Consider the following 22,451-nt stretch of genomic DNA (forward strand, 5'->3'; position numbering starts at 1 on the left):
GAAGGTTGGGTGATGTGGGGATAGTGAATTGGGAAGCAAGGTGGATTAGCAAGGAGGAAGTGAAGGCAACTATGAAGAAGATGAAGAGTGTTAAGGCAGTTGGTCCAGATGACATACCTGTGGAGGCATGGAGATGTTTAGGAGAGATGGCAGTGGAATTTTTAACTAGATTGTTTAACACAATCTTGGAAAGTGAGAAGCTGCCTGAGGAGTGGAGAAGAAGTATACTGAGAGATGCTGGGTATATTGGGAGAAGGATGCTGATTATAGAGCTGCCAGGGAAGAGGAAAAGAGGAAGGCCAAAAAGGAGGTTTATGGATATGGTGAGAGAGGACATGCAGGTGGCTGGTGTGACAGAGGAAGATACACACACACACACACACACACACACACACACACACACACACACACACACACACACACACACCAGCCAAGTGAATGACACTGATTATCTCATTACAATGGCACCTGTCAAGGGGTGGGATATATTGGGCAGCAAGTGAACAGTCACTTCTTGAAGTTGATGTGTTGGAAGCAGGAAAAATGGGCAAGCGTAAGGATCTGAGCGACTTTGACAAGGGCCAAATTATGATGGCTAGATGACTGGGTCAGAGCATCTCCAAAACGGCAGGTCTTCTGGGGTGTTCTCGGTATGCAGTGGACAATACCTACCAAAAGTGGTCCAAGGAAGAATAACTGGTGGGCTGGCGACAGGGTCATGTGCGCCCAAGGCTCATTGGTATGCGTGGGGAGTGAAGGCTAACCCATCTGGTCTGATCCCACAGAAGAGCTACTGTAGCTCAAATTGCTGAAAAAGTGAATGCTGGCTATGATAAGACAGGTGTCAGAACTCACAGTGCATCCCAGCTTGCTGCGTATGGGGCTGTATAGCTGCAGACCAGTCAGAGTTCCCATGATGACCCCTGTGCACTGCCGAAAGCACCTACAATGGGCATGTGAGCATCAGAACTGGACCATGGAGCAATGGAAGAAGGTGGCCCTGTCTGATGAACCATGTTTTCTTTTGCATCATGTGGACGGCCAGGTGTCTGTGCATTATTTACCTGGGGAAGAGATGGCAACAGGATGCACTATGGGAAGAAGGCAAGCCGGTGAGGGCAGTGTGATGCTCTGTGTAATGTTCTGCTGGGAAACCTTGGTGAAATCTTGGGCCCTGGCATTCATGTGAACGTTACTTTGACATGTACCACCTACCTAACATTGTTGCAAACCAAGTGCACCCCTTCATGGCAAGGGTATTCCCTGATGGCAGTGGCCTCTTTCAGCAGGATAATGAGCCCTGCCACACCTCAAAAAATGTTCAGGAATGGTTTGAGGAACACAACAGAGTTCAAGGTGTTGCCTTGGTCTCCAAATTCCCCAGATCTCAGTCTGATTGACCCTCTGTGGGATGTGCTGGAAAAACACGTCCGATCCATGGAGGCCCCACCTCCTTAAAGGATCTGCTGATAATGTCTTAGTGCCAGATACCAGAGGACACCTTCAGAGGTCTTGTGGAATCCATGCCTTGATGGGTCAGAGCTGTTTTGGCGGCACGTGGGGGCCTACATATGTGGTTTTAACCTTTTGGCTGATTGGTGTAGATACACCATGGACCAATTTAAAACATATAAGTCATCATGTCTGTGACTGACTGTATCATCTGTGGTCAATTAAAAGATGTTGGAGGTATACCTTGTAAGATTTAACCTGAGTCTATTCCATAATTTTATAAATAAATATACGAATATGGTGAAAGGATGATTTTCTGTTCATTTCTCCCATTCAATCTATTCTTGACCACTGTTTTCAGTTGAACATTTTTGTTTTTTTGTTTGTTTGTTCCAGGATTGCAAAATAAACTCCTCCCCAAAGGCTGAGCCCATTCCACCCCTTACATATGTTCAGGTCCAACCACATAAAGAAACGGTGCACAGAAGCTCTTCTTGTCTTTTTTTTCTCACATTTTTAATTAGCGGCAAGTGCAGCAGAGTACACCTTTCAGTATTGCATTCTGAATCCTAGCCAGAAGTCAGATGCTCTCCCTGGCTAAAACAAGGGCACAGGGGTACAATCTATGACACCTGAATTACAATCCAAGACAACGATTCATTCTCTCTGTCTTTCATCTTTCTCTGTGTGTCTCTCTGTCTTACTTTGAACAGCCACAACTAATCCTTTTTCATCAAAAAACCGTTGCTTAGGCCAAAATACAAGTGCCTGTTATACTGTTAAAGGTCATGTATATTGGCATGATATGGAGTCCATCTAAAGCACCATAAGTAAAAGGTTATATTTCCACCGGGCGCTGTATTGATAAAAAGCTCCTGGCAATTCAACCCAAAACTATACATCTCAAAAAATGTGCTTCCAAAATGGACCGTAAACTGCATCTAAAAAGCTTCTGGTTCAACTTCATTGAACCTATTCAGATAGTGATTAACAGGGGAACTATTCTGTTTTAACTCACCTTGGCTCCTTGGACCATTTCTTACCGGAAAATTACAGTATGCAATTTTAATGGTCTGCCCAGAAGTTATTATTCAGCAGTTACTAGATTTACTGCTTTGTGGCTACAGTTTATTTCCAGGATAGGGCTGTATACATAGGCTACGCTGGGAGCTTATGTGAGTGCAGTCAGTGGTGTGAATAAATGAATGAATGAGCCCAGCTCTGCATCAGTGAGCTTAACTTGACCTTACGTCATCATTGTTTTAGCACGAGCTAGCATAGAGGCGGGAAAAAAAAAACAAATATTAGCAACTGTCCGTTGTTTTGCCATGCCAACACGCTTTAAAGCAAAACTATTATACCGTAGATAGCTTAAGCACACAGAAAACTGCCAATAATATTTCTCCATAGTTAATTCCTGTTCCCAGGCCTCCTGAAAACAACCCCCAGCTCAAAACTGAAACAGCTGATTTTAATTTACCCATCTTCAACCTTAGTGAGTAGAAATTGAAATTAGCCAGTTTAGTGTTGACATTTTAACCTAGACACACATGGGACACTGTTGGGGACCGCTATAATAAAGTGCCTTCCATTGGCCGATGATTTTAAACTCAAAATGAAAGAGTTTTACAACCGTTTTGGGGGCTGTGCATATTTTGTGTAAACCAATAAGCCAGGTTGATTAATGTCTGCATTTTAATTAAAATATTTCGTTTGAAATACGTTTACCAATTAGTCACATTTACGAGGACATATATTAGCGCTTGGATCATCTAAATTTCCCTTTATTTCACTGGGGTGCCAAGGACGGCACAGTGTAAGGATGCTTTGTAGAAACAGAATCCCATTCAGTGGTCTGCCAACATTACATCTTTAACTGATGCCCTGCCATTGTCTGCTTAAATTATGCAGATGTCATATTTTAAAGACTAGGTATTCTGGTGCTGTTCCCAACGAAGCATTAACCAGGCTAACACATCCAAACTCCTCAAACTGAACGAAGCATGAGGCGTTCACAGTGATGGGATCACACCTTTTCATCATCTCCACATTCACCTGTTTCATAATCTCTACAACCTGCAATCTCTTTTTTTGGGGGGGGGGATTTTTCCCCCCTTTTTTTCCTCAATTGTATCCAGCCAATTACACCACTTTTCCGAATCATCCAGGTCACTGCTCCATCCCCTCTGCCGATCCGGGGAGGGCTGCAGACTACCACATGCCTCCTCCGATACATGTGGAGTCGCCAGCCGCTTCTTTTCACCTGACAGTGAGGAGTTTCGTCAGGGGGATGTAGCATGTGGGAGGATCATGCTATTCCTCCCCGTTCTCCATGCCCCCTTAACAGGTGCCCCGACCAACCAGAGGAGGCGCTAGTGCAGCGACCAGGCCACATACCCACATCCGGCTTCCCACCCGCAGACACAGCCAATTGTGTCTGTAGGGACACCCAACCAAGCCAGAGGTAACACAGGGATTCGAACCAACGATCCCCATGTTGGAGGCAACAGAATAGACCGCTATGCTACCCGGATGCCCCCAACCTGCAATCTCTACAAACCCAGCCATCCAAAGTCTTGAAACCAAACTTAAAATATACAGACTGGATATCCTGATACTGGCTCCAACACAGCGGGGGTGCGGAAGACATTTCACGAAGGCGAGATGAAAGGGGGAGAGAGAAAGGGAGGAAGAGATTTAGCTGCTTTTTAATGAAAAATCTACACCTCGAGACCCGAGCGGAGGGAATAACAGAAGCAGGGCGGCCCAACAGACGGAGCAGATTTGCCATGAAGAGACAGCAGTGTGAGAGTCATGGGAGTTTTACTTACCAGAACTCTGTTCTCGGTCTTGTCTCCTTTGATCTCCAGTTTGACTCTCTTCCTCAGAGACAGCTTCACCTTCCTCCCTATTGCATCCCTCACACTCTCTATACAGAGACAAGGGGGGGGGGGGGTGAAGAGAGAAAAGATTCAAATTAAACCTCAGAAAAACTAATCGTAATTCAAGCGCTTTTTCACCAATGGTTTTCAACGACTTCTCTGTAACACCACTGAAAAGGTGTTTTAATTCTATATATGAAGTGAAAGTCAAGACTAGTATGTCCCAAATGCTGTATAGTGGCCAGTCTACGCCCCACAGCCTGTCCAAGCCATGCTTTGTACTTGTCCATTTGAAACCAATGATTGCTGAAACTACACTTGCCTGGTACACTGACGACAACATATGCAGCTCAGTCGCTAGCTGTTAGGAAAGCTAGCCAGCAGAGACACATGCAAGCATACTGAGACCACTTACTGCACACACACACACACACACACACACACACACACACACCAGACATTTCATCTTGAACAGAGGTGACGCTGCTTTAGACCGATTTGAGTTTTGAGCTTTCCAAATATTTTACAAAATTATCAATAATGTATTTCTGAAACTTTTTCGGGGCCTGGAAATTATATTTTCAAATTTACCGAGTTTTCCAGATTTTATGTGACTGTATGAACCCTGACTGATTAAAAGCAGACATTGGAGGAAAAAAATCTGGAAAGAACCCTTCAAATGTAAAGTTGTGAGGAAAAACTGAAATGTGTGTATTTGAGAAGAGAAAACTCTTTTTATTAAACTTTTTGCCAAACATTAAGAATTCAACCCAGACCTTAACACAGAGTCCATCCAAATAAGACTCGGACTTGATCAAACGCTTCAACGTTTTGACTTCCTCAGAGAAGTAAAGATCAGTTATGACTGCATAAATTTGCCAAAGGGTACAGAATTCCCCATACCCACCAATGTTTGATGAAAAATTAATCGATTCCAATTTGAACACATCATCGGGGAATCATCTTGCCTTCTGATTTTCATGCCATTTTCTCCTCACGAATCTGTCTTTTGAAGTTTCTTTGTGTCAGCTTTGAGTCTTAATGTCCGTGATAGGATTTAGAAAAATAAAGAAATTATGCATATATATTAAATATATACACTACCGTTCAAAAGTTTGGGATCACCCAAACAATTTTGTGTTTTCCATGAAAAGTCACACTTATTCACCACCATATGTTGTGAAATGAATAGAAAATAGAGTCAAGACATTGACAAGGTTAGAAATAATGATTTGTATTTGAAATAAGATTTTTTTTTACATCAAACTTTGCTTTCGTCAAAGAATCCTCCATTTGCAGCAATTACAGCATTGCAGACCTTTGGCATTCTAGCTGTTAATTTGTTGAGGTAATCTGGAGAAATTGCACCCCACGCTTCCAGAAGCAGCTCCCACAAGTTGGATTGGTTGGATGGGCACTTCTTGTGTACCATACGGTCAAGCTGCTCCCACAACAGCTCAATGGGGTTCAGATCTGGTGACTGCGCTGGCCACTCCATTACCGATAGAATACCAGCTGCCTGCTTCTGCTCTAAATAGTTCTTGCACAATTTGGAGGTGTGTTTAGGGTCATTGTCCTGTTGTAGGATGAAATTGGCTCCAATCAAGCGCTGTCCACTGGGTATGGCATGGCGTTGCAAAATGGAGTGATAGCCTTCCTTATTCAGAATCCCTTTTACCCTGTACAAATCTCCCACCTTACCAGCACCAAAGCAACCCCAGACCATCACATTACCTCCACCATGCTTAACAGATGGCGTCAGGCATTCTTCCAGCATCTTTTCATTTGTTCTGCGTCTCACAAACGTTCTTCTTTGTGATCCAAACACCTCAAACTTGGATTCATCCATCCACAACACTTTTTTCCAGTCTTCCTCTGTCCAATGTCTGTGTTCTTTTGCCCATCTTAATCTTTTTCTTTTATTGGTCAGTCTCAGATATGGCTTTTTCTTTGCCACTCTGCCCTGAAGCCCAGAATCCCGCAGCCGCCTCTTCACTGTAGATGTTGACACTGGTGTTTTGCGGGTACTATTTAATGAAGATGCCAGTTGGGGACCTGTGAGGCGTCTGTTTCTCAAACTAGAGACTCTAATGTACTTATCTTCTTGCTCAGTTGTGCAACGCGGCCTCCCACTTCTTTTTCTACTCTGGTTAGAGCCTGTTTGTGCTGTCCTCTGAAGGGAGTAGTACACACCGGTGTAGGAAATCTTCAATTTCTTAGCAATTTCTCGCATGGAATAGCCTTCGTTTCTAAGAACAAGAATAGACTGTCGAGTTTCAGATGAAAGTTCTCTTTTTCTGGCCATTTTGAGCGTTTAATTGACCCCACAAATGTGATGCTCCAGAAACTCAATCTGCTCAAAGGAAGGTCAGTTTTGTAGCTTCTGTAACGAGCTAAACTGTTTTAAGATGTGTGAACATGATTGCACAAGGGTTTTCTAATCATCAATTAGCCTTCTGAGCCAATGAGCAAACACATTGTACCATTAGAACACTGGAGTGATAGTTGCTTGAAATGGGCCTCTATACACCTATGTAGATATTGCACCAAAAACCAGACATTTGCAGCTAGAATAGTCATTTACCACATTAGCAATGTATAGAGTGTATTTCTTTAAAGTTAAGACTAGTTTTAAGTTATCTTCATTGAACAGTACAGTGCTTTTCCTTCAAAAATATGGACATTTCAATGTGATCCCAAACTTTTGAACGGTAGTGTATATACATATATGTGTGTGTGTGTGTACATGTGCAATTTCACGTACATATTTCAATCAGACTAGTGAATTAACATCAAATGTCTACATGTCAAATTCATACAATGTTTACACACTGAGCAATGTGTGTAAACTGTGTGCCGCTGTTTCAACTGACAGTTCACACCCGGATGACACTCCACAGCCAGAGGAATTGGCTTAGAGAGCAGAAGTGGGTCAGCTGCCTTTTACACACACGCACACACATGCATGCACGCAAACACGTGCACACACACACACACACACACACACACACACAAACACACACACACACAGAGGGTATGTATACAGTACTTTGTGCAAGAGGGAAGAGGGGAATCCAGGCAGAACAAATATTTAAGAAGCAAAATGTTATTTAAGGTGCTAACATGGGTTTTGTTAAATTAATTATGTAAATTACACTACCGTTCAAAAGTTTGGGATCACCCAAACAATTTCGTGTTTTCCATGAAAAGTCACACTTATTCACCACCATATGTTGTGAAATGAATAGAAAATAGAGTCAAGACATTGACAAGGTTAGAAATAATGATTTGTATTTGAAATAAGATTTTTTTTACATCAAACTTTGCTTTCGTCAAAGAATCCTCCATTTGCAGCAATTACAGCATTGCAGACCTTTGGCATTCTAGCTGTTAATTTGTTGAGGTAATCTGGAGAAATTGCACCCCACGCTTCCAGAAGCAGCTCCCACAAGTTGGATTGGTTGGATGGGCACTTCTTTGAGCAGATTGAGTTTCTGGAGCATCACATTTGTGGGGTCAATTAAACGCTCAAAATGGCCAGAAAAAGAGAACTTTCATCTGAAACTCGACAGTCTATTCTTGTTCTTAGAAATGAAGGCTATTCCATGCGAGAAATTGCTAAGAAATTGAAGATTTCCTACACCGGTGTGTACTACTCCCTTCAGAGGACAGCACAAACAGGCTCTAACCAGAGTAGAAAAAGAAGTGGGAGGCCGCGTTGCACAACTGAACAAGAAGATAAGTACATTAGAGTCTCTAGTTTGAGAAACAGACGCCTCACAGGTCCCCAACTGGCATCTTCATTAAATAGTACCTGTTAGAGCCTGTTTGTGCTGTCCTCTGAAGGGAGTAGTACACACCGGTGTAGGAAATCTTCAATTTCTTAGCAATTTCTCGCATGGAATAGCCTTCATTTCTAAGAACAAGAATAGACTGTCGAGTTTCAGATGAAAGTTCTCTTTTTCTGGCCATTTTGAGCGTTTAATTGACCCCACAAATGTGATGCTCCAGAAACTCAATCTGCTCAAAGAAGTGCCCATCCAACCAATCCAACTTGTGGGAGCTGTTTCTGGAAGCGTGGGGTGCAATTTCTCCAGATTACCTCAACAAATTAACAGCTAGAATGCCAAAGGTCTGCAATGCTGTAATTGCTGCAAATGGAGGATTCTTTGACGAAAGCAAAGTTTGATGTAAAAAAAATCTTATTTCAAATACAAATCATTATTTCTAACCTTGTCAATGTCTTGACTCTATTTTCTATTCATTTCACAACATATGGTGGTGAATAAGTGTGACTTTTCATGGAAAACACGAAATTGTTTGGGTGATCCCAAACTTTTGAACGGTAGTGTAATTTACATAATTAACATAGAAATCTGGAATCCATGATTTTCCCAGTGTGGCAGCGACCGCTACTGTTGCTTGTGTTGCATCAGATCCGCAGTAAACAGGTCCCACCCTTTTAAAAATGGCATTCTCAGACCAAAGCTAACCCAGCCACTGCGGATGCACAAACCAGTACATTCTTAGTACTGGTCCCAAGCCCGGATAAATGGGGAGGGTTGCGTCAGGAAGGGCTTCCGGCGTAAAAATCTTTGCCAAATCAAATATGCGGATCATAAATAAGATTCCCATACCAGACGGGTCGAGACCCGGGTTACCAACGACCACCACCAGTACTGTTGGCCAGCAGGGTGCCGGTGGAAACTATGCTACTGTTGGGTGAAGGAGAGGGGGAAGGCATGTCCAGAGGCAGCAGGTGAGTAGAAAGAGTAGGAGTGTGGAGGTGAGAATCGGAACTTTGAATGTTAGCACTATGACTAGTAAAGGGAGAGAGCTGGCTGATATGATGGAAAGATGAAAGGTAGGTATACTGTGTGTGCAAGAGACCAGATGGAAGGGGAGTAAAGCCAGGAGCATCGGAGGTGAGTTCAAACCATGGTGCAAATGGGAGGAGAAATGGGGTACAGGTAATTCTGAAGGAAGAGTATGTCAAGAGTGTGCTGGAGGTGAAGAGAGTATCAGACAGAGTGATGAGTATGAAGCTGGAAATTGAAGGTGTATTGATGAATGTTATCAGCAGCTTTCAGCGCATATGCTCTGCCCCGAAAGTTGGGTGTGAGATGGAAGAGAAAGAAGAATTCTGGAGTGAGTTGGATGAAGTGGTGGAGAGTGAACCCAAGGGGGAGAGAGTGGTGATTGGAGCGGACTTCAATGGGCATGTTGGTGAAGGGAACAGAGGTGATGAGGAGGTGATGGGTAGGTATGGTGTCAAGGAGAGAAATCTGGAAAGACAGATGGTGGTGGATTTTGCGAAAAGGATGGAAATGGCTGTGGTGAATACATATTTCAAGAAGAGGGGGGGAACACAGGGTGACGTACAAGAGTGGAGCAAAGTGCACAGAGGTGGACTATATCTTATGTAGAAGGCGCGATCTGAAAGGGATTGGAGACTGCAAGGTGGTGACACGGGAGAACATAGCTAGGCAGCATCGGACAGTGGTCTGTAGGATGACTTTGGAGACCAAGAAGAGGAAGCGAGTGAAGGCAGAGCCAAAGACCAAATGGTGGAGGTTTAAGAAGAAAGACTGTTGTGTGGAGTTCAGCGAGGAACTAAGACAAGGACTGGGTGGTAGTGAAGAGTTGCCAGATGGCTGGGCAAGCACTGCAGAAATAGTGAGGGAGACAGCTAGGAAGGTACTTGGTGTGTCATCAGGACAGAGGAAGGAAGACAAGGAGACTTGGTGGTGGAAAGAGGAAGTACATCAAAGTATACAGAGGAAGAGGTTGGCAAAGAAGAAGTGAGATAGTCAGAGAGATGAAGAAAGTAGACAGGAGTACAAGGAGATGAGGCATAAAGTGAAGACAGAGGTGGCAAAGGCAAAGGAAAAGGTGTATGGTGAGTTGTATGAGAGGTTAGACACTAAGGAAGGAGAAAAGGACTTGTACCGATTGGCTAGACAGAGGGACCAAGCTGGAAAGGATGTACAGCAGGTTACAGTGATCAAGGATAGAGATGGAAATGTGCTGACAAGCAAGGAGAGTGTGCTGAGAAGGTGGAAGGAGTACTTTGAGGGGCTGATGAATGAAGAAAATTAGAGAGAGAGAAGGTTGGATGATGTGGGGATAGTGAATTGCGAAGTGCGGTGGATTAACAAGGAGGAAGTGAAGGCAGCTATAAAGAGCATGAAGAGTGGAAAGGCAGTTGGTCCAGATTACATACTACCTTTGGAGGCATGGAGATGTTTAGGAGAGATGGCAGTGGAATTTTTAACTAGATTGTTTAACACAATCTTGGAAAGTGAGAGGATGCCTGAGGAGTGGAGAAGAAGCATACTGGCGCCGATTTTCAAGAACAAGGGTGATATGCAGAACTGTAGCAACTAAAGAGGTATAAAGTTGATCAGCCACAGCATGAAGATATGGGAAAGAGTAATAGAAGCTAGGTTAAGAGGAGAGCTGGTGATTAGTGAGCAGCAGTATGGTTTCATGCCATGAAAGAGCACCACAGATGTGATGTTTGCTTTGAGAATGTTGATAGAGAAGGCCAGAAGGAGTTACATTGTGTCTTTGTGTGGATTTAGGGAAAGCATATGACAGGGTGCCAAGAGAGGAGGTGTGGTACTGTATGAGGAAGTTGGGAGTTGCAGATAAGTATGTAGGAGTGGTGCAGGATATGTATGAGGGGAGTGTGACAATGGTGAGAGGTGCGGTTGAAATGACAGATGGGTTCAAGGTGGAGGTGCGATTACATCAAGGATCGACTCTGAGCCCTTTCTTGTTTGCAATGGTGATGGACAGGTTGATGGATGAGATCAGGCAAGAGTCTCCGTGGACTATGATGTTCGCTGATGAGATTGTGATCTGTAGCAAGAGTAGGGTGCAGGTTGAGGAGAGCCTGTAGAGGTGGAGGTATACACCGGAGAGAACAGGAATGAAAGCCAGTAGGAGCAAGACGGAATACCTATGCGTGAATGACAGCGAGGACAGTGGAATGGTGAGGATGCAAGGAGTGGAGGTGACAAAGGCATTTGAGTTTAAATACTTGGGGTCAATTGTCCAAAGTAACAGGAAGTGCAAAAGAGAGGTGAAGAAGAGAGTGCAGGCAGGGTGGAGTGGGTGGAGAAGAGTGTCAGGAGTGATTTGTGACAGTAGCGTACCAGCAAGAGTTAAAGGGAAGGTTTACAAGATGGTTATGAGACCAGCTATGTTATATGGTTTGGAGACAGTGGCACTGATGAAAAGACAGGAGGCGGAGTTGGAGGTGGCAGAGTTGAAGATGCTAAGACAGTCATTGGGAGTAACGAAGAAGGACGGGATTAGGAATGATTATATTAGAGGGACAGCTCAGGTTGGACGGTTTGGAGACAAAGCAAGAGAGGCAAGATTGAGATGGCTCGTACATGTGTGGAGGAGAGATGCTGGGTATACTGGGAGAAGGATGCTGAATATGGAGCTGCGAGGAAAGAGGAAAAGAGGAAGGCCAAAGAGGAGGTTTATTGATGTGGAAAACATGCAGGTGGGCTAGTGTGACAGAGGAAGATGCAGAGGAGAGAAAGAAATGGAAATGCATGATCCGCTGTGGAGACCCCTAACGGAAGCAGCTGAAAGTAGTAGTAGTAGATTCTCAGACCAAAGCTAACACAGACAATATAATGCATTACAATCTATATCAAACCATATGGGAAACACAAGTGATATTTGATTGTAGAGACTGCCCGTCTAACAGAAGCATCGCCACATCGTCATCACGTTTGAGTAGGAACGTGTCTGCTTTTGCACCAGTGGTCGTCCTACCCAGTCAAAAAATTTCAACACCGGTAAAGGGAGAGTGTCAACAATCATGGTAAAAATGCTTGTTAGCATCATTTACCTGATTCCATGGCCCAGATGGTTAAAATAACTATTCATTAAAGGGGGGGGGGGGAATCACAGATTTCAGCTTTAAACACAGTAACATGCAGTAATTCAAAAAGTCCTGTTTGCAGAGCTGTTTCTGGCATCACAGCACAACATCACTAGTATGTTTACATAAACCTGGATCCCGATGCGAGACTGAATTTTGTAACCTGCTTGACTGTCCTCACGTCACTTAAACACCACTAACCAAACCAGAATTTAGTTCTAAGTTAAGGTGTCCACCCTTCTGGCTAGTATTTCAGCTCAAGACTCACGCGAAATTATCCTCGTCAGTAAGAAGTGGACGAGGGATTAACTGGAGGATGAGTGGAAACAGCACCTGAGTGAGTGACCTTGTAAAAGTGCAAACAAATCTTTATTGAGCCACCAAAATCGGTCCCTGATTTATTGTCACTGGAGCAGGTTCAGATTTTGTTCCTCTCTCGATGTTATCACGTTCCTTTCACGTTGTTCTTAGTTCCCTACAGTGCATCCGGAAAGTATTCACACCCCTTCACTTTCCCCACATTTTGTTATGTTACAGCCTTATTCCACAATGGATTAAATTCTTTTTTTTTCCTCATCGATCTACACACAATACCCCATAACGACAAAGCGAAAAAGGTTTTGTAGAAATTTTTTCAAATTTATTAAAAATAAAAAACTGAAATATTGCATGTACATAAGTATTCACACCCTTTACTCAGTACTTGGTTGAGGCACCCTTGGCAGCGATTACAGCCTCAAGTCTTCTTGGGTATGAAGTTACAAGCTTGGCACACCTATATTTGGGGTATTTCTCCCATTCTTCTCTGCAGATCCTCTTGAGCTCTGTAAGGTTAGATGGGGAGCGTCGTTGCACATCTATTTTCAGGTCTCTCCAGAGACGTTCAATGGGGTTCAAGTCTGGGCTCTGGCTGGGCCACTCAGGGACATTCACAGACTTGTGCCAAAGCCACTCCTTCGTTGTCTTGGCTGTGTGCTTAGGGTCGTTGTCGTGTTAAAAGGTAACCTTCACCCCAGTCTGAGGTCCTGAGCGCTCTGGAGCAGGTTTTCATTAAGGATCTCTCTGTACTTTGCTCCATTCATCTTTCCCCCGATCCTGACTAGTCTCCCAGTTCCTGCCGCTGAAGAACATCCCCACAGCATGATGCTGCCACCACCATGCTTCACTGTAGGGATGGTATTAGCAAGGTGATGAGAGGTGCCTGGTTTCCTCCAGACGTGACGTTTGGCATTCAGGCCAAAGAGTTCAATCTTGGTTTCATCAGACCAGAGAATCTTGTTGCTCATGGTCTGAGAGTCCTTTAGGTGCTTTCTGGCAAACTCCAAGCGGGCTGTCATGTGCATTTACTGAGCAGAGGCTTCCGTCTGGCCACTCTACCATAAAGGCCTGATTGGTGGAGTGCTGCAGAGATGGTTGTCCTTCTGGAAGGTTCTCCCATCTCCACAGAGGAACGCTGGAGCTCTGTCAGAGTGACCACCGGGTTCTTGGTCACGTCCCTGACAAAGGCCCTTTTCCCCCGATTGCTCAGTTTGGCTGGGCGGCCAGCTCTAGGAAGAGTCCCGGTGGATCCAAACTTCTTCCATTTACGAATGATGGAGACCACTGTGCTCTTCAGGACCTTCAAAGCTGTAGAAAATTTTTTTGTACCCTTCCCCAGATCTGTGCCTCGATATAATCCTGTCTCGGGGGTCCACAGACAATTCCTTTGACTTCATGGCTTGGTTTCTGCTCTGACATGCACTGTCAATAGTGGGACCTTGTATGGACAGGTGTGTGCCTTTCCAAATCAAGTCCAATCAATTGACTTTACTACAGGTGGACGCCAGTCAAGATGTAGAAACATCTCAAAGATGATCAGTGGAAACAGGATGAACCTGAGCTCAATTTTGAGTGTCATAGCAAAGGGTGTGAATACTTATGTACATGCAATATTTCAGTTTTTTATTTTCAATAAATTTGCAAAAATTTCTACAAAACCTTTTTCACTTTGTCATTATGGGGTACTGTCTGTAGATTGATGAGAAAAAAAAGGAATTTAATCCATTTTAGAATAAGGCTGTAACATAACAAAATGTAGAGAAAGTGGAGGGGTGTGAATACTTTCCGGATGCACTGTATAGCTTTGGATGTTCATGATTGACCAACCTTGCAATGACGAGATAAGCAATTCTTCCGAGTTGCACACAAACGGGTAGTCAGTCTGTGGGACGTTACTCCTAACAATCTTGTCCTATCATTCTGACAGAAACAAGCAGCTGCATGCAAAGATCAATTTGCTCCCACTTATATCATCAACAGTAGTATCAAAGGTATCAAAAGTATAGTATTTATACAACACCCATGGCATCCATCACCTGCACCATGCCCCCTCCCACCCTAAAACACACTTTGACACAGAGCAATAAACCAGTTAACACTTGCTTAATGTTTACAATGTGCAATTTCGCTAGATCTACTTACCCATTCATTCTATTTTAAAATGTTCTCTCTCTTACCCCCCCTTTTTTTTCTCCCTAACTGTATCTGGCCAATTACCCCACTTTTCCAAACCATCCCGGTTGCTGCTCCACCCCCTCTGCCTGATACATGTGGAGTCACCAGCCGCTTCTTTTCACCTGGCAGTGAGCAGTTTCGCCAGGAGGATGTAGCGCATGGGAGGATCATGCTATTCCCTCCCAGTTCCCCCTCCCCTCCAAACAGTCACCCCGACCGACACAGAGAAGGCACTAGTGACCAGGACACATACCCACATCCGGCTTCCCACCCGCAGACACGGCCAATTGTATCTGTAAGGATGCCGAGCCAAGCTCGAGGTAACACGGGGATTCAAACCAGTGATCCCCGTGTCGGTAGGCAACTAAATAGACCGCTATGCTACCCCGGCCACCCTCGTTCTCTCTCTTTTTATCATGTGTTTCCAGCTGTGCACTTTCGTGTGTGTTTAGAGAGCAATGTGCCAAACCAAATTCTTTGTATGTCTGAACGTACGTGGCAAATAAAGGAATCTGATTCTGATTTCATCCCCATCTCTCTACCCCCCCCCCATTGAAGCCTTCGCTATCACATTCCCTCTTCCTCAGCCTCCTTCCCTCTTCTTTCATTGACTCTCCCTTCCCATCCTTGTTATTCCCTAACTCCCTACAATTAATATGTTGTTCTTTCCCTCTCTCACACTACTTGTGTCCTTGCCCATCTCATCTGAATATGCACGGAAAGTCTGAGTGCGACGGAGACAGACAGGGAAATAGGAAAGTAAATGCACAGGCTCTCTCAGGTGACAGGCATGGCTGCATGCAGAGAGAACAATGCTTCTCTCTGCAGGGTTCAGACAAAACAATGCAACCACCCTGTCCTCTCCGTTTCCACACAGCATGACGTGGCAAACTTGATACTGAAGGCTTCCCCTGTCTGGCAGACTTAGACGGGCTATCGAGGTACTTCCCTGTCCATTCTCCCTCAACACAAAAAAAAAGTTAACCCAAACATTAAAATATCATGCTAAACGTTTGTGTCATTCCCTTGCATAAGGCATTTAGCTGACTCTGAACGTCCTTACATAGCTAAATGTTTGGTCTATAAAGACAGTGCTGGGGAAGTCCTCCACCCTCGTGTTCCCATGTAAGCGAGACAATGTAAAACCTCACCACTGCTTAACAAAGTGGTGTAATCACAGGATCAGTAACCAGGTACTCATGAAAAGAATGCGTTTTAAGAGAGATAAAAAGGACAACAGCTACCTTGTTAACACAAATTAGTACGTGCATCCCATATCGAGCATTTTTTTTCCTTTTTTCGGCACACTACTCTATTCCTCTCAATATATTACACAAACAATACCAGTACCAATAAGCAAGATACAAAGGAACTATTTAGCTGTTTTTCGGTGTTAAATAAGAAGCATTTCACATGATATGATTCGGTCAATACGTTCAGTTCACTGTGCAAGCACCCATGAGCGAGTTATTTTCAGGTTTGAAGCATTGGGTACTAAAGAGACAATCTCACCAAGGAAGAACTTTGAAACTAAATGGAAGATTTATGTATGCCTTCAGAGACAAATTAAGACTAATGAAAGATTACATTTCTATTAACTTTGATGATCCTCATGAAAAGTCCTTTTAGTCAAGGGCAAGGCTCAGGCCCAAATCCTTTACTATGCGAGTCAGTTGTTAGATATGAGGTGTTCGGGACATGACCATGTATTTCAGCTGTGACAGAAGTTTCACCACATGTACCTTCCTCAAGGTACATGGCCCAGTGGTTAGCGCTCACCTCACAGCAAGAAGGTCCTGGGTTCAAACCCCAGGGTTGCCCAACCTTGGGGGTCATCCCAGGTCCTTTCTGTGTGGCGTTTGTATGTTCTCCCCGTGTCTGCGATGGGTTTTCTCCGGGTGCTCCAGTTTCCCCCACCATCAAAAAGAAATGCATTTTAGGGTTAATACTCCTGTCTGTGCCCCTGACCAAGGCACGGCAAGAAGAACTGGAGTTGGTCCCCGGGTGCTGCACGACGGCTGCCCACTGCTCCTAGCTACACAGCTAGGATGGGGTAAATGTAGAGAGGAATTTCCCCACAGGGATTAATATAGTACATCAAAATCCAAAAAAAAATGTCTGGACAGCAGTGGTAGATTTTCTTTTCTGACCGTTATGAAATAGAAATGAAGGTTTATTGTCATACAAAACTGATCTCTTCTATGACTGGCTCCTTGATCGCTCCTTACTATTCGTGGCAGCTAAAGGGTTAACGGAAATTCAGAAGTGATCTCAATCAGGACAGTTACAGTGCAGCCAGTATCAGCTCGGAAAGCCAGATATTTAAAAAATGGACCCATGTGATTTTGAAATGTATTCATATCATCAACCTGGAATTCCATGTACGTGCAGGATGCCAGCGATGACACTGCATGATGTTGAATCACCAACACCAGTCAGTGACAGACTCATACAATGACCAGTTCAATACCGCTGTAGACAACAGCACAAAAGGTGGAATCACTGAAGACTATGTACAATGCCCTTGGTAAAACCAGGCAGTGTTGCCCAATTTAGCCAACTGCTGGATTGGTGAGTGAAGAATCGGGAAAATTCTCTGGCAGAGGAGATGATGACTATGTGGGGCAGAGGTGAGCGAATGTCTTACTCAAGGCCCAGGGAAAAGCATGATCATTAGATCTTTCCACTGCTACTTCTAGTCCAGGGATAGACACAGATCCTCATGGAAAAAAGACATACTTGTAGGGTGCCCACTCATCTCCTGCTCTTAGCCTCCATTCCAAACCACTTATATTCATCCCTCCATCTATCCATTATCCGAACCGCTTATCCTGCTCTCAGGATCGCGGGGATACTGGAGCCTATCCCAGCAGTCATTGGGTGGCAGACAGGGAGACACCCTGGAAAGACCACTAGGCCATCACACAGGGCCTACTCTCAGGGTTGTGGAGATACTGGAGCCTATCCCATCAGTCATTAGGCGGCAGGCGGGGAGACACCCTGGACAGGCCGCCAGGCCATCACACAGGGCCTACACACACACACACACACACACACACACACACACACACACACACACACACACACACACACACACACACACACACATTCATACCTAGGGGCAATTAAGTATGGCCGATTCACATGACCTCCATGTCTTTGGACTATGGGAGGAAACCGGAGCACCCGGAGGAAACCCACGCAGACACAGGGAAAACATGCAAACTCCACACAGAGGACGACCCGGGACGACCCCCAAGGTCGGACAACCCCAGGGCTCGAACCCAGGACCTTCTTGTTGTGAGGCGACCATGCTCACCACTGTGCCACTGATTCGCCCCACTAATATTCAACCAATTTTTATTTGTATACCACATTCCTGCATTCAAATGCAATTGAATGTGATTCACACAGTAAAAAAATAAAATAACTGAGAAAAGATTAATAAAGATGGGTGCCACTGTTTTCAAAACATTAAAATAATCACAATTAATACCTTTGTATCTGGTAACTTGCCAACTAAGGTATCTGGTAACATGCATAAAAGGCATCTTGGTAGTGCTGGCCTATGTCAGCACTCTGCTGGCCCCTGTGTGTTCACAGCATTTGCAGGACAAGCTGCTGCTGGAGCCAGGTTTACAGGGCAGGTGACTAGAGCTTCTTTTTCCAGCAGATTTAAGAAAAACAAATGCTAAAGCACCACGTGTCCCAGGTTATGGACAAAAATGTCCACCTCCACAAGAGCAGGGTACACACGCACCTCAACCCAAGGCTTGACCGAGAAGTGAGTCAGCATCCTCTCTTCAACACCGGCCATGACAATTCACATCCATGGCTTACACACATTACTTTCTAAGGCTTGGGATGTTTTGTTGTTCTGACCGAGACTTTTCACAACTGGTCAGACAGCCTGGTAGGCAAAGTGCAAGAATTACGTCAGGGGCAGCATGCAGAGATGTAGATGATAATTTATATAACAAGTTTGATAGTGGGAATAGGTGACTGAGTGATTTACCAACGGGATTATTGTACCACCAAGTGAGCGACTGTACGACAACATAATCAGCAAGTGGGTGTAGGACTGTGTGAGTAAGGGAGTGAGTGGCAACGGGAAGTCTGCCTTGGAAGTACTTCATGTCTGTTATCAAGTAGGTTGGCGTTATTCACCCCCCCCCCGACTACTCACAGTTTATCACCATTATATGTATGGGGAGAGGGGGAGAGGGAGAGAGAGATAGTTTGTGATTGTCCAATATTGCACTGAGGTGTTAAAATCAGAGGTACTTTGCCACACCGAGTCCCCGGACTAGAGCCAAATACTCTGTTCCAGGACTCAGGATTATGTCTACAGACAGTGTAAATAAACCATAAAACGGGTGATAGCCTCGCTAACCCAGGGCAGGCCCAGTGGGCCACACGGTAAAAATTCTTGGCTTGAGATTTGGAAGAGGACCATGCTACATTACAGAGGCTGCGCGGGTGGGTTTGTGGGACCATAACCCTGCAGGTGTAATAGGGTGAGGGACATTTATCCATCCCTCTATTTTCTTTTTTCCCCGGATGTTACTATAGATACCACAACACGGAATATCTATTACCATCTCCAATACAATTCCACTAAACAGGGCTGCTCAAAGCGTTCCCGTGTTTTCCACACAGCCTCAGCCGAGGCTGACGCGATCAGTCCGCATGTTACATCGGCGTTGGCGGGTCCAGTTCCTTTGTAACGTAAGTGGAGTCTAGCAGTAATCTACGTTTCCACATGGGCTGAAAATGAGCCGCCTCTGCCACTGCGAGATAATATTCTTACCCAGAAGCTCTTTAGGGACCTCTGACACTTCCTCGCTCATTTTTGCTGGAGTGCGGCGGACGAACGTAATATCCCGAATGAAAAGGCTGCGCTCAGCACATTTGAGAGGGGCTTAATTCACCGCAGGGAGCAGCCAGGGGAAAAGCCTCCGGGCTGGAGAAGCGTCAGGTGCCGCCGCCGTCACGTCTCCCCTCCCGGTTTACATGCTCCTCTCCGCCGGCCCCGTCCGGACAATGTCTACGCATTCACGAAGGCGCATCTCCCCCCGGTTCACAGCGCTTTTCAAATACGTGTGTCTGATTTAAAAAAAATAAAAAGCCGCTACAATCCTTTAAATATCATATCGATGCCCGGTGGAGTCTCCACGCCTGCGGAAAACGGTACCTTTCCCCCCACACACACACACACACTCACATAAATACACTGGCATATACACACGCATACATCCTCCGTCGCCTCCCGTGAAGCCCTCGGTATTACCAGCCAATAGAGACGCGCGGTGCCCCTCCCCACCGGGTGATGCGACAGCCAGTGAATCGAACGATACCGGGGCTGCCAGGCGAAGGAGGCGGCGGCTGCCGGCAGACTACACTGTAAAAAGACACGAGCAAATACTTAATTTTTTATGCTTTTTTTTTTTACATCCTTATAGTTTCCAAGCCAATTTTGGGTTTTATTGCAAAAATATTTGTAAATTTTAATTAGAAATACCCAGTGCGTCTAATATTCATCTCATTTATTAACAATTAACAATATTAACAATATCCATGGTTAATAGGCATTAAAAATGGGTCATTTCGACCCAAACAGAACACGGTTTAACCTGGCGTACTGAGAGGGAGCCCTGTTGACTGGAAGGAAACAGAAGGGAGCTCATGGGGAAGGGAGAGTTTAGGTTAAGTCTAAAAAAAAAATCTTAAAATGCAACTTGACTTGACTTGATTGACAAGTGTCGCAAAATAGTGTAGAACGTAGGGGAGACCAGGGACGGTTGTAACATGGGACGGTTGTAACGCCTTGAATTCTATCAATCAGAAACAAGCTAGAGTGATTATGTTAACTCTGCACATGCTCAGTTACAATCTTCTCACTGCACATGCTGTTAGAATAGTCTCACTCTGCACATGCTCAGTTACAATGTTCTCACTGCACATGCTCAGTTACAATGTTCTCACTGCACATGCTGTTAGAATATTCTCAATCCGCACATGCTCAGTTACAATGTTCTCACTGCACATGCTCAGTTACAATGTTCTCACTGCATATGCTGTTAGAATATTCTCACTCTGCACATGCTCAGTTACAATGTTCTCACTGCACATGCTCAGTTACAATGTTCTCACTGCACATGCTGTTAGAATATTCTCAATCCGCACATGCTCAGTTACAATGTTCTCACTGCACATGCTCAGCTACAATGTTCTCGCTGCACATGCTGTTAGAATAGTCTCACTCTGCACATGCTCAGTTACAATGTTCTCGCTGCACATGCTCAGTTAGAATAGTCTCACTCTGTACATGCTCAGTTACAATGTTCTCACTGTACATGCTCAGTTACAATGTTCTCACTGCATATGCTGTTAGAATAGTCTCACTCTGCACATGCTCAGTTACAATGTTCTCACTGCATATGCTGTTAGAATAGTCTCACTCTGCACATGCTCAGTTACAATGTTCTCACTGCATATGCTGTTAGAATAGTCTCACTCTGCACATGCTCAGTTACAATGTTCTCACTGCACATGCTCAGTTACAATGTTCTCACTGTACATGCTCAGTTACAATGCTCTCACTGCACATGCTGTTAGAATAGTCTCACTCTGCACATGCTCAGTTACAATGTTCTCACTGCACATGCTGTTAGAATATTCTCAATCCGCACATGCTCAGTTACAATGTTCTCACTGCACATGCTCAGCTACAATGTTCTCGCTGCACATGCTGTTAGAATAGTCTCACTCTGCACATGCTCAGTTACAATGTTCTCGCTGCACATGCTCAGTTAGAATAGTCTCACTCTGTACATGCTCAGTTACAATGTTCTCACTGTACATGCTCAGTTACAATGTTCTCACTGCATATGCTGTTAGAATAGTCTCACTCTGCACATGCTCAGTTACAATGTTCTCACTGCATATGCTGTTAGAATAGTCTCACTCTGCACATGCTCAGTTACAATGTTCTCACTGCATATGCTGTTAGAATAGTCTCACTCTGCACATGCTCAGTTACAATGTTCTCACTGCATATGCTGTTAGAATAGTCTCACTCTGCACATGCTCAGTTACAATGTTCTCACTGCACATGCTCAGTTACAATGTTCTCACTGCATATGCTGTTAGAATAGTCTCACTCTGCACATGCTCAGTTACAATGTTCTCACTGCATATGCTGTTAGAATAGTCTCACTCTGCACATGCTCAGTTACAATGTTCTCACTGCATATGCTGTTAGAATAGTCTCACTCTGCACATGCTCAGTTACAATGTTCTCACTGCACATGCTCAGTTACAATGTTCTCACTGTACATGCTCAGTTACAATGCTCTCACTGCACATGCTGTTAGAATAGTCTCACTCTGCACATGCTCAGTTACAATGTTCTCACTGCACATGCTCAGTTACAATGTTCTCTTGCTTAAAAAAAGGAGCCCCTAAGGAGAAAAAAAAGGAGCCACCTTTGAAACTCCTAAAGTTACCAACAAAAGTGGGGGGGCCGGGGTTGTCTTTTTTCTTTTTTTTTTCTTTTTTTTTTTTGGTTTGTTAGGTAAAATGTAACTTTTCTGTCAGATGTATTCTTTTGGTTACTGTCCTGAGATCGAATCCAAACAAGTCCTATTAGAATCACGGTTTTGTAAGCTAAAATAGACATACTAACTCGTCAAGCTACCGGTCAAGCTAGTTCTCGG

General features: G+C 44.4%; 1 protein-coding gene across 1 annotated transcript in view; it reads right to left on the reverse strand.

The window, feature by feature from the left end:
- The window catches only part of LOC130117534 (F-actin-uncapping protein LRRC16A-like), a 145,471-nt gene extending 125,514 nt beyond the window's left edge, over positions 1-19,957 (reverse strand). Inside the window, 2 exon segments of the mRNA XM_056285636.1 lie at positions 4,284-4,381; positions 19,544-19,957. Coding sequence (XP_056141611.1) covers positions 4,284-4,381; positions 19,544-19,583 — 138 coding nt within the window. The 5' untranslated portion in view covers positions 19,584-19,957.
- Positions 19,958-22,451: the final 2,494 nt, after the last annotated feature.

The sequence above is a fragment of the Lampris incognitus genome, chromosome 9 (assembly GCF_029633865.1).
Source record: "Lampris incognitus isolate fLamInc1 chromosome 9, fLamInc1.hap2, whole genome shotgun sequence".
Lineage (NCBI taxonomy): Eukaryota > Metazoa > Chordata > Actinopteri > Lampriformes > Lampridae > Lampris > Lampris incognitus.